The sequence below is a fragment of the Elephas maximus genome, chromosome 12, assembly GCF_024166365.1.
Source record: "Elephas maximus indicus isolate mEleMax1 chromosome 12, mEleMax1 primary haplotype, whole genome shotgun sequence".
In the NCBI taxonomy this organism is placed as follows: domain Eukaryota; kingdom Metazoa; phylum Chordata; class Mammalia; order Proboscidea; family Elephantidae; genus Elephas; species Elephas maximus.
The window spans coordinates 44,324,623-44,338,528 of NC_064830.1; the positions used below are offsets into that span (position 1 = coordinate 44,324,623).

Genomic DNA, 13,906 nt, shown 5'->3' on the forward strand with positions numbered 1-13,906 from the left:
AGAACAAAGATAAAAATGGCAACAGACTTTTCATCAGGAAACAAATCACAATAGATAGGAGAGACATTTATAAAGTATCAAAAAGTTACTGGCAACCTAGAGTTTTATACCCGCTAAAAGTTTCTTTGAAAAGTAAAGCTGAAATAAAAAGACCTTGTCAGAAAATCCAAAAGGTAAGAGAGAGAATTCATTGCCATAGAACTACACTACGGGAAATGTTAAAGGAAGTTCTTCAGATTGGAAGAGAACCCCACCAGATGGGAATTTGGATCCATACAAAAGATAATGAGCACTGAAAATGGTAAAAATGTGGGGGTAAATATAAAACGATCTCTTTCTCATTTTTAAACCTTTTAAAAATATAATTGTTTAAAGGAAATAAATAAGAACCAAAACAAAAAACCCAATATACTGAGGGATTTATAACATATAGAAGTAAAATATACAACCATAGCACAGAGGATGAGTTAAAAATGAAGTACATATGAAGTATATTCTTTTAAGGTTCTTATACATATGATATCTGAGAGATGATATATCATTTGAAGGCAGGCTATAATATGTTAAAGATATATAATATAAACCCTAAAGCAAACATTACAAAGATAAAACAAAATAAAAGGCCAATAGTGAAGATAAAAAATGATAAATCCAAAGGAAGGCAGGAAGAAGAAAAAAAGGAACAAAGATCAGACAAAAGTAGAAAACAAAATATGTGATGGTAGATTTAAAACTAACTACACCTACTCCTCACATATCGACTACCTTGTTATTGGACATTTCGCATTTATGACAACAGTAAAAAATCTACCATTCAACTATTTTGTGCATTAACAACGTACGTCTGGCAGTAAAGAACACCGAGGTATGAGGTGAGAATAACGCTGGCTGTGATGGTTAAGTGTCAACTTGGCTGAGCCATGATTCTCAGTGGTTTGGCAATTATGTAATGATATATTTGGCAGTTATGTAATGATGAAATTTGGCAGGTATGTAATGAAGTAGTCATCCTCCATCTTGTGATTTGATGTGGTCATCCTCTATTTTCATGTAATGCCAATTTTTGTATAATAACCTGGTCTTTGGACCCTAACCATGTTGATAAGTGAGGAGCGCGTGTATATGGCTATCACCTACTGCTGTTGAGTCTACTGCAACTCATAGCAACTCTAGAGGACAGAGGAGAACTGCCAATAGGATTTCCAAGGCTGTGATCTTTACGGTTTCAAGGCTGTGATCTTTACAGAAGCAGAATGCCACATCTTTCTCACATGGAGCAGCTGGTGGGTTTGAACAGCTGATCTTTCAGTTAGCAGCCAAGTGCTTAACCACAGGTGCTAGAACAACTGGATATTCATATGCCAAAAACAAGAACAAAACCATATCATATACAAAAGTTAACTTGACATGGGTCACACACCAAAATATAAGAACTATAAAACTTGGAGAAGAAAACGTTTGTGATTTTGGGTTAGGAAAAAAACTTCTTAGATACAACACCAACAGCATGATCCACAAAAGATAAAACAGATAAACTGGACTTCATCAAAATTAAGAATCTCTGCTCTTAAAGACGCCACAGACCAGGAGAAAACATTTAATGAATCAAACATTTGATAAAGGACTTGTATGCTCACATCTAAAGAACTTTCAAGCTCAGTAATAAGAAAACAAACAATCCAATCAAAGAAAATGGGCAAAAGATTTGAATAGGCACTTCACCAAAGAAGATATGAAGATGGTAAATAGGCACATGAAAAAGTACTCAATACCATTAGACATCAGGTTATATAAATGAAAACCACAATATTACTACTCTCCTATTAGAATGTATAAAAAGATTGACCATAGTAATTGGTTGGTAACTGGAACTCATACACTACTGGTAGGAATGCAAAAGGATACAATCACTTTGGGAAAACAGTTTGGCAGTTTCTTAAAAGATAAACATGTACCTATCATAAAGCCCATCCAATCCACTCTTTAGTATTTATCCAATAGAAAAGAAATGTACATCCACACAAAGACTTGTAGATGAATGTTCACAGCAGCTTTATTGAGAACAGCCTCAAACTAGAAACCACTCAGATGACCATCATTTGGAGAATGGATAAACAAATTGTGGTATACCTATACAATAGAGCAACACTGAGCAATAAGGAGGAGCAAACTGCTGATACACATAACAATGCAGACAAATCTCAAAAGCATTATGCTAAATGAAAGCAGACAGAAAAGGCCACATACTGGAAAGGTTCTATTTTATGATTGTGCTGATGTTTACACAACTATATTCACTTGTCACAACTTAAACTGTACATTTAAAATTAGTGTATTTGTTATTATGTAAATATCTCAAAAATGCTGATTTTTTAAAAATGCAAGAAGGTGATGAACAGGTGATTCAGAAAAGCAGTTTTCTTGGCTGAGGGAAGGCAAAGAAATTATATGAGAGAAGCAGCACATTGGTAGATGTTAATTATTGCTAATACTCTAGTTCTTAGGTTGGTTGTTTCATATATATTTATTACATTATTAAAACAGACACAAAAAACTGAAGGACATGGACATGATACAGGTAACTTAAGAACCAAGAATAATGACTTGATTCAATTCTGTACTCCTGATGTCCAAATTATAAAGTCAAATACAAATTGGGGTGATGGTGAAAGTAATTTAATACTAGTTATTTTCTAAAACTTCACTCTTCAGAATGGTTTCTTATTTCTTAAGACCTCAAGTTTCACTATAACCAGTATTAAAGAGATTAGCTCTTTAGAAAATAAATTCATAAAGTTCAATTCTGAGACATGCTAACACTTACCCAGGGGTTCCACCAGTTGGTCAACCAATCCCATTTTCTTTGCTTTGTCTGCCCGAATATTTCTACCAGTCAGCATCATGTCAAAAGCACCAGGTATACCCACCTAGTATGCAAGCAAAGATCAAGGTATTGGGAAAAAAATACCAGCGTGACCACTACAGTTTGCATATGATTCAAATGAGCAAACTAAATATTCAACTGAGAAAAGTCAAGCCAGATTTTTATGTTACTTATCAGTAAGTTCAGCATCTCTGAGTGGTGCAAATGCTTAAGTGTTCAGCAGCTAACCTAAAGATTAGAGGTTCAAGTCCACCCAGAGACATCTGGGAAGAAAGGCCTGGTGATCTGTTTCCAACACATCCGTCATTGAAAACCCTCTGACACACATGGGGTTGCCGTAAGTTGGAATCGGCTCAACGGCAACCGGTAATGGTGATCGATAGTTCATTTGACACAATGATCACAGTTTAGGTAACTTTGGAATTAGAAACCTAAAACTGAAGTATGTAGGGCTTCTTATCTTATGAGATTGATAAGGTGGAGAATTAATTTCATACGTTTTCTAAAATTGTGTATTTATGCCATTCTGAGTTTCCTCTCTGTCATTTATATAATATTTAAAATTCCTACATTGGAACTAGTATGAGAAACCCGATAGTTTTGACAATGTCTATAGAAAGAATTTTAGGCTTAACGAAAATAGAACTCAGCTATTTGAGTTTCTCATGTGGAAGACTAGTGGCTTCATGCAACATTCAAATATGAACTACAGCAAAACAAACGAAAACTTCAGCAAATATTTTCTACACATACAGGCTTACTCATTCACTCGATGAACCCTCCTGACAGTCCTATGAAGGAAACTAACACCATAAACCTTCCTATTTTTCTGTGCTCCATTCATATCAACTTCCCTCCAAAGAGTATTTCTGCTGAGCCTTGAGGAACCTATAGCCTCAGAAGTTCTGAGATTCAGTGGGCTCTCAAATTTAGTATTAAGATTGCTCTACAGCATTCAGGTCTGACTGTCCTCTGCTTCTCCTTAAGAATTCAAAAGCATGATGGGCCTTTTTGGTTCTACAAAACACAGCAATGAGGTCATCCCAATCACACAATGGTGGTGAAGGCCTGCCTCTTATACTCAGTGTGAAATATGACCCACCAGTTTGCTGGCAAGACGGTACCGTGCAGAGAAGGAACAAATTAAATTATAAGCTCTGGAAGGGCATGACATGTACTTTACTCATCTTTATCTTTCTTTAGGATCTAAAAAGTACCGTGATCAATAATTTTGAGGAAGTGAAAAAATAAATACCAGGAATAGAAATGTGTCATAAGTTTTACATAACCTGAACTGAACTCGTTGCTGTTGAATCGATTCCGACTCATAGCGACCCTATAGGGCAGAGTAGAACTGTCCCATAGGGTTTCCAAGGAGCACATGGCAGATTTGAGCTGCCAACCTTTAGGTTAGCAGCGGTAGCACTTAACCACTAAGCCACCAGGGTTTCCAAGTTTTACATACTCACATATTATCTGGCTTCCCAATTTTACAGTGAATACCTACAATATGCATTTTTGTGTGAGAGGAAACAGATCTAAAGGAGCATACAGGTACAGAGGTTCCCAAGTTCACAAGGGGGTCTTAAACTCACCATTTTGGGGAGCCTCTGTGTGCCTCCTGCTCCTGGTAATATCCCCAGCAGGACTTCAGGAGAACCTAATACTGTTTTTTTATCTTTTGTTGCTATTCTGTAATGGCATGAAATGGCAAGCTTCAAACAAATGAAAGAAAATTAGAATGTTAGAAAATGTAGCTTTTTTTCCTCTAAATTTTATTTATTTTGTTGTTGTTCAGAAATATACACAGCAAAACATACACCAATTCAACCATTTCTACATGCACCATTTAGTGACACTGATTATATTCTTCAAGTTGGGCAACATTCTTCCTTTTCTGAGCTGCTTTTCCCTCATTAACATAAATTCCCTGCCCCCTAAGGTTCCTATCAAATACTGTTATCCATTTGATCCCATATAGATAGTTCTTAAAAGAGTATAATGCTCAAGGCAGACATTTTTTACTAGTTAAACTAAATTATTGCTTTATTTTAAGATGACTTCTGAGAGAATTTTTGGTTTAAGGTTTAAAGATTTTCTCGGGGCAATAGTTTCAGGGGTTCATCTACCCTCCACGGCTTCAGAAGGTCTAGAGTCTATGAGAATTTTAAATTCTGTTTTGCATTTTCCCCCTTTTGATCAGGACTCTTCTATGGAACCTTTGATCAAAATGTTCAGTAACGGTAGCTGGGCACCATCCAGTTCTTCTGGTTTTATGGCAAAGGAGGCAGCTGCTCATGCAGGCAATTAACTACACATTCCATATCCTCCTATTCCTGAATCTCCTTCCTTAGTTGCTCCAGGTGAATAGGAACCAATTGTTGTGCCTTGGATGGTTGCTTGCAAGCTTTTAAGACCCCAGGCACCACACAAGGAACTACGAGATAGAAGTATTAAACATGTTATTAGGTCAATTAACTGGGATGTTCCATGAAACCACAGCCTTAAACCCCCAAACCAAGGAATCAAATCCCATGAGGTGTTTGGTTGCACAAAAGCAGCCTCACAGCTACTCTTTTATTTATTTTTTGGGTCACTGTTGTATATATATCACACAACTTCTGCCAATTCAACTTTTTACAGGAGTATAACTTATTGACAGTAATTACAGTTATTGGCTGTGCAACTTTTCCCTTAACCAATGTGATTTTAAAAAATGTAGCTTTATAACATCTTAGGGTCTGTGAAGGTCTAAACATTACTGAAAAAGCAGGAAAATACCCACAGAATAAACTGAAATTCCTTAGGCTGGCATTTGATGCTTTCTATAATGTATCTTAACAGTCTTATTTCATACTTTCCCCCTAATTTACTAAACTCTTTTTGGGTTGCATACCTCCTTGGAAATCTTTTGAAAGCTATGGAAGCTCTCAACAGAAAAATGCACACACAATTTTATATGGATATCAGATTAAGAAGCTCTGTACTCTAAATATATTCTCCTTTGCAACCAGGCAGGTCTACTTGTGGTATTCTAATAGGCTTTGCTTATCTTTGCCTTTCTTTACATCATGCCAAATGTGAAATATTTTCTCCACTATTCTCTGATTAATCAGATTCTGCTCAGCTTTTAGGGTCAGGCACAGATTTCCTTAAATAATGTCAGCATGTCTAGCATACAGTCCAGCATAAGTGCTCAATTAATGTTATTTTCCTTTTTTCTCCTTCCTCCCTACATGCTCCAGTCCACTATCTCTTCTCTCAAATCATATTATTTATCACCTTTACTACTCACAAAGCACTTAAACATATTGTTTTGTATGTCTCCGCTAGACTTAAATAGCTCAAGAACAAGGATCACACTTCTGACTCTCTGCCCTGAAAACCTAAACCAGGTTTTGAGAACTGAAAGAAATCTCAGAGATCTAGTTCAATCCTTTTCAATTTATAAATGAAAACATGATTCAGACACATTGGTGCACCTGCTCTGTCACACAGCTAGTTAATGACAGAACAAGGGTTCAAACCTATCCAGAAGTTTGTAACTAAAAAGAAAGTTGATTCTCTTCCTAGAATTTTTCTCAATAGCAGCCAAAAGGTTTACTGATGGTGACTCCCAGCAATGCGCTAGATAGTGTCTCTGAGACTGGAATAAATCTATACCTCAAGTCCTCCTCCCAGGCAGGATCCGCTGATGGCAGCCACAATAGGCTTGGGGGACTTTTCAACTTTCTCAAACATGCTCTGTGCTTCCTGTGATATTTGTGTTACTTCTTGAGAGGTCTTGCAACTGGATAACATGCTGCAGTACCCATGAAAATTAGAGAACAGAAAAAAAAAAAAGATGAAATTATAGTAGTCTACTTTGTTCAATACTTCATCCACTACAGATAGTAAAACTCACAAAAACTGGAACCGGTATAAGAAGGAAAGCGATCAGAGAAGGAAAACTCAAATATTTTCCACTAAAATGGCTGATAGAAAAAGTATCAAGAGTGCGCCCTGTCAAAGGCGGAAAACTTGTGAGACCTGGAAAAATAAAGCAGTCCCATTGTGTTCGGGCTCTCCCAGGTTTTACTGTACTTACCCCATCATACACCAATACTTGGTAGTGAACCCTCAAACACTCAGAGGTCTAAGAGTGATTTTTGCCTCAAAGATGAATGTACACTAATGTCAGCAACATCATTTCTTTTTAAAGAAATTCAATTTCTGGACCCACAGAACATGAAACAAAGAGTTTTCCGTAATTTATTTTTGCTTCTCTGACAGGTCATTAGATCATAAAGCTATGTAGATAAGAAAGCCATCTTCTGGTAGGTATTTTCACTATCAGATTGAAAGCAATCAAAATGGTAACCCAGTGCCCTCGAGTCGATTCCGACTCATAGTGACCCTATAGGACAGAGTAGAACTGCCCCACAGAGTTTCCAAGGAGTGCCTGGCAGAAATGGTAGCAGAAATAAAAAAAGGCTCTCGGGTTGTTTAGAGAGATCTAAAACCTTTAAATAAATCCCCTAATAATCAAAAAGATTTCATACAATAATGTTGTACTCAAAGTCCTTTAATTTCAGTTTGCTTCATTTGCTACTTACTTGGTTCCTGAACTCACTTAAGTTTTGGATTTTGCACTTTTGACCAAAGATAACAAGTATTTTCTGCACTGGTAGGTGCTCAGCCAGCCTCACAGAAGGTGCAGGTATTTTCCCATGAATTAAAAAAAGGTATCTACTGCCAGGTATATTAGTGTCTCGCTAGGCTCAAATAATTGAGTTAGAAGAAAAACCACTTGATATGCATAATTTTCCTTTTTCTAAAAAATAAACAATATTCATTAATTTTGAATTATTATATATAGACAAGAAAGGCCATATAATGTGGAGCAAAGTTAAAAAACATACAAACATCATAAGCACAAATTACTAAGTGTATAATGCTGGCCATCACTGCCTAAGTACAGGGAATAATATAATACCCATATTTTGACTGAATTAATAACTTAATATTTTAAACCATTAAACTTACAATGAGATATCATTTCCTCTTCTACACTCTTAAAAAATTTTAAACAAGTTATACCCACAAACAATCCATTTGAAAAAGGGAAAGAGAACGTGAGCTGCACTTGTGAAGTTCCCTCTGATCAACTCTTCCAGTCCTACCGCCCATGTTTCCTTTTTCTGAAACATTTTCATATTTCATATAGTCATATCCTTCCAGACCAATTATATATATTTGTATCCATAAATAATGTAAAGAATGATTTCATACGTGGTTTAAAAGCATTTATATAAATGACACACTGTATGAAACACTGCAACTTGCTTTTTTTTTAATTGTGTTTTAGAGCTCTATCATTATGTTGTGGATGTAGTTAATTCCTTTTAACTGTTTTGTAGTGTTTTATCACGTGAATATTCCACAGTTTACTTATCCATTTCCCTACCGATATTTAGCTGTTTCAAATTCTTCCTTATCTTATACTACACTGGACTGAATAACCTTACACCCGGGTCCTTATGAACAAAGGGTGAGATTTCTCTAGCGTATATACACAGAAGTACTGCTGGATCATATGATACGTGCATTTCTAACTTTACTAAATGCTGCCAAATTGCTCTCCAAAGTGGCTGTAGGAACTGGCATTCCTACTAGTAATTAACTTCCTCATTTCTCTAAGTCTTTGCTAACAAATGGTATTTTCAGACTTTTAAAAGCTTGCTAGGAGTGCTGGTGGCACACTGGTTAAGTATTCAGCTGTTAACCAAAGGGGTGGCAGTTCAAACCCACCACCTGCTCCTTGGAAACTCTATGGGGCAGTTCTACTCTGTTCTACAGGGTCCTTATGAATCTGAATTGACTTGACGGCAACAGGTTCAAATGTTTGCCCGTGTGACAGGTAAAAAAATGGCATCTCATTGCCAGTTTAATTTTGTAGTATTTTTTATTCTCTTCAAATTCCTTCTTGAACGCTTTCAGGTTCTTCAAGGAAAGGTTAGTTGCAACAACAAGCCCCTCTATTTTATCAACCTTACTATACTTATGAAAATAACATGAAAAAGCCTTTCGGAGAATTTACTTCTATCTTCTTTTAAGAGAAGTTACTAAGTCCAAGAAACATACTATTGACCAAGATAAAAGGTGACTTTCAACTTCCTAAAACTTACTTGATATCAGCACCTGCGATAAAGCAGCCTGGCTTTGATGAAATAAGGACGGCACTTCTGATTTGATCGCTAGCCCAGATTTCATTCATTACTTCCACCAACTCTGCGTGCAGCTCTTTATTCAGTGTATTTACCTGCCAAAGGGAAATGCAGATAAATCTAAGAATTTTAATGCAAAGTATCAGATGCACGTATCACCATCGAAAGCCATTTTGATACTAGGCAACATGTTTATCCAGCAGAAATACACTGTGAGATGCAAGGAAAGACAGGCAGATATTGCCTTCGGGCCCCCCACCCCCTTAAAAAAAAAAACCCAACCCAGAAGCTTTCTGTTCAGGGAGCGCTGGCCAAGTACAAGCACACCTCCCTTTAAATAGGTCTAGTTAAAGGAGGAACTCAGGTTCATATTCCTAAGATTTTAAGTTATACACAAGCTATAAATAAGTCTACAAATGTTAATTGGCATGGAAAGACACTGTATAACATTAAGGGGAAAAAGCAATCAAAATTACACATACAACTTGCTGAAACTGGATAAAATGTAAAAAGTGGTTATCACTGGATTTGGATTATGAATGTTTACTATTTTCTTCTTGATAATTTTTTCAAATTCTAAAATTTCATACCATAGGCACGTATTATTTTTGTGCTCAGGAAAAACACTCAACTTGAAAAGACTCCGAAAAAATATCTTAAATTTGACTTACTGATCAGTGGGTACTAAGATTTACTCTAGTGAAAAGGAATGGCTCTTATTTTTTTCATTTGTGATAGCTGTCAATTGCTTCTATCTAGGTCTTTCTATTTCAAGTAGGCCTCTGGTTAAAAGATTTCTGAAGTAGCAAACATTTACACCAGTTTCAGAGAGGGGAAAAGCACGAGTCCCTACAATAAAGCTTTTCTTAGCACAAGACTGGATTAATGCTGCCTACTTTATTGAAGTGCCAAGAACAAATGAAGGTCCACTTGGAATGGAACCTGACTTCCATTACGTGAACTGCGCTGAGTCATTCAGATCCCTCAGGAAGCATAAGTGCCACTGTCCATGTTTAACCCTGCCAACTTACTCACTATGACTAACAATTTATGTCACAGGAAGAAAGTAGATTTTATAACCTCATATTGAAGAGGGGAAGGCATGTTTTGATTCTTATAAACTAAGCCTGCATGTCAGCTATCTTAATAAGTCACCTCCCTATCCTACACTATAACAGAAGGCCAGTCTCATTAATCCTTATGTTAACCTGACACCTAAGGTCAATGAGGAGAAATTCTTACACAAGGACCCCTGCTTCAGAAATCTGTCCTCCTTGTCAAACCCTAGCCAATTTCACTAACAAAATTGTAAGCCCATACAGTAATATTTCTGCCAGATTGGTCAATTTATGTCATTCTCATTCAGGACTGAATTCATTAAGGTAGTTAGTAAAAATAAGCTGCAGGAGGTTAAATTAGGTACCTTTGAATTGGGCGAATTAATTCGAACAACTGCCACATCCCCTTTGACTCCATAGTTAATGTAAGTTCTGGCTAGAAAGAGAAGGAAAACATATTTGTAAACACGTTTATTCTAAATAAATCTGAAATTCAGTGTAAGCATGTCAACAAGAAATTAAACTTACCCAGCAAAGCAGAGGACCTCGTAAAGTTGCGGCAAATATAACCTATAAGAAAAAGGTATTTCAAAATTAATTATTTTGCAAAACAAAATTTCTCTAGCACCTGTTACATGTAACAAAGCTGGAATTTACCAGGGGAAAAAATCAGAACAATGTATTCGAGGTCATTATTTTAACTATCATACCCTTTTCATTTCAAATTGGTTACATAATTATTTGGATACTAAATATCACAAGCCGAAGAATGCTCACCTTTCCTCCCTCCCCCCACCCCCCAGTGGTGCAGTGGTTAAGTGCTGGCTGCTAACGGAAAGGCTGGTGTTTCTAACCCACTAGCCATTCCTCAGGAGAAAGATGTCGCAGTCTGCTTCCGTAAAGACTTACAGCCTTGAAAATCCTATGGGGCAGTTCTACTCTGTCCTACAGGGTTGCTATGAGTTGAAATTGACTTGCAGCAATGGGTAAAGATGTCCATGTCCTAAATCCCCAGATTCTGTGACTATACATTACATGGCAAAGGGGAATTAAGCTTTTGATGAAACTAAGGTTGCTAAATCAGCTGACCTTTTTTAAAATCAGCTGACCTTAATATAGGGAGATTAGAATGGATTATCCAGGTGAGCCCAATGTAATCACAAAGGGGAAGAGGGTGGCAGAAGAGACTTAGAGAGATGGCACCGTGAGGGTTCGGTCCAATGTTACTGGCTTCATAGGAGGAGGAAGCGAGCAACGCGCCAAGCAATGCAGGGAGCCTCTAGATGCTGGAAAAGGAAAAGAATTCTCCCCTAGAGCATCCAGAAGGAATGCAGCCCTGCCAACCTTGATTTTAGCCCGGTGAGACTCATTTCAGATTTCTGATCTCCAGAAGTGTGAGATAATAAATTTATATTGTTTGAGACACTAAGTTTGCGGTAATTTGTTACAACAGCAGCAGGAAACTAACACATTAAGCAATGAGCAACCTACAAAGCAACGTCAGTTTCAAATGTGTTCCAAGTATATCCCGACTATGCGCCCCAGCCCCAGCCACATCCGCTTGCATTTTTCTGGGAAGATGGACTTTCCGGTGTTATCAAAAGTAAAATCAAGGAGCAAGAGTGGCTATTACAAATGAAACATTTCATATCATGCCTTGCTATTTTAAAATTAGGATTATGCACAACTATCCATCAACTATCAGGCTGGTCAAAGTGTAATTTATGTTAGTAACTCCCCCTCTAAACTTCTTATTTCCTGTTGATTTCTATGAAGCGGCAGAATCAACCAAATCAGAATGATGATCGTAGAGAAGTTAAGGTAATTTCAAGTTCACAGTTCTGATGATTAAAACCTGTAATACCCTTAAAACTGTATGGTGAGCCCTGGCCAGGTACAAACTATTGTACATCACGCCAGCTCCTCGATCCCCAGTGCCTCTACTTCACTCATGGTTTACTTCCCTTCTTTGGTTTCCATCATCTGAAATCTGTGTCATCTCTATTTACCACTCTTGCTTCTTTGTATCTGTATCACAACTCCAACCTTTCCCATAAAGCCTTAATTTCAGATTCCAATCTACAACGATCTTTCCCTTCCTAGCCAGCATTCCGACCTTTATTACCGTTTTGTTCTCTAATCGCTGCATCTATAGCAGGTGTTTCCCTACTAAACTGCAATCTCTTCCAACATCATCTCATAGTCACTCAACAAAAATACGTTGTCTACCATGTGCAATGCACAGTTGTAAGCACTTGGAGTGAACAAAAAGACTAAAATCCCTGTCTTCATAGAGCTTACATTTCAGGGCAACAGGGGATGACATCTGGGAAGAATTCTCTCTGCTTATTGGAGTTAAATGAACAGTGAAAAGAGACCTTGCATAAAAAAAAGTTTGCCTCCCTGTGGGACTGAATTACTGGGCTGATGGCTGGCGACCATGGTCTTGGGAAATACCTAACCCAATTGGTGTAACATAGTTTATAAAATGTTCTACATCCTACTTTGGTGACTATTGTCTGAGGTCTTAAAAGCTTGTGAGCAGCCATCTAAGATGCTCCACTGGTCTCACCCAATCTGGAGCAAGGAAGAATGAAGAAAACCAAAGACACAACGGAAAGATTAGTCTGAAGGACTGATGAACCACAAGTACCACAGCCTCCACCGGATTGAGTCCAGCACAACTAGACGGTATCCAGCTACCACCACTGCCTGCTCTGACAGGGATCACAACAGAGGGTCCAGTACAGAGCTGGACAAAAACGTAGAACAAAATGCTAACTCACACACACAAAAAAGAAAAAACCAGATTTACTGGAGAAAGCCTGAGAGTACGGCCCCCAGACACCCTTTACAGCTCAGTATTGAAGTCACTCCTGACGTTCATCCTTCAGCAAAAGCCTAGACAGGACCATAAAACGAGACTAAATGGGCACACTAACCCAAGGGCAAGGATGAGAAGGCAGAAGGGGACAGGAAAGCTAGTAATGGGGAACTCGAGGTCAAGAAGTAGAAAGTGTTAACATGTTGGGGCAGTGGCAACCAATGTCACAAAACAATGTGTACTATTTAATGAGAAACTAATTTGCTCTGTAAACCTTCATCTAAAGTACAGTAAAAAAATAAAAATAAAAAGAAGTTTGCCTGTAATATACAAGAAATTTCAGTGGGAGGAGAAGCAGGGGATAGGTAATTCTAATTAGAGCAGGACAACATGAATTACGGAGGGAATGGACTGGTTGGTAGTAATGGGGTGCAAAGACAGACAAAAACCAAGAAATACAATAACTATGTAAATAAGTATGTTAGAAGATAAATACCTAAACAAAAAAGAAAATATAGCAGATAAGAGGGCTTGAGCCTGGGTTACAATTTTAAAGATCAAATATTTGAAACAACAGGTTGGTGTTAATTAGCCTACAGTTTAAACCATTTCAGCTCTTACTAACCTAACCTACGTTGGCCGCACCCCCACACACGCACACACACAAAACCTCTAAATCAACAGCAAAAAAAAAAACAAAGAGAAAATCAGTAAATGTACATGGTGGATATTCTAAGTGCAATTTGAAACATTAACTCTATTAAAAAAACATTATACAAGATCCAGTAACAAGCCCCAGAGCTATGCCCAGTTTTCAGTCGAAAATGGCCTTTACCTGGCCAGGAAAAGAATTCCAAACTACAGTGAACTCAATCAAGGAAACCCTGGTGGCACAGTGGTTAAGTGCTATGGCTGCTAACCAAAGGGTCGGCAG

At 37.5% G+C, this 13,906-nt stretch overlaps 1 protein-coding gene across 1 annotated transcript in view; it reads right to left on the reverse strand.

The window, feature by feature from the left end:
• HADHA (hydroxyacyl-CoA dehydrogenase trifunctional multienzyme complex subunit alpha) overlaps positions 1-13,906 on the reverse strand; it is a 40,712-nt gene that overhangs the window by 21,114 nt on the left and 5,692 nt on the right. The window contains exons 2-7 of the mRNA XM_049902711.1: positions 10,677-10,718; positions 10,514-10,584; positions 9,052-9,185; positions 6,548-6,686; positions 4,480-4,599; positions 2,825-2,927 (exon numbers count right to left, since the gene is read on the reverse strand). Coding sequence (XP_049758668.1) covers positions 2,825-2,927; positions 4,480-4,599; positions 6,548-6,686; positions 9,052-9,185; positions 10,514-10,584; positions 10,677-10,718 — 609 coding nt within the window. The remainder of the gene's footprint in view (positions 1-2,824; positions 2,928-4,479; positions 4,600-6,547; positions 6,687-9,051; positions 9,186-10,513; positions 10,585-10,676; positions 10,719-13,906) is intronic.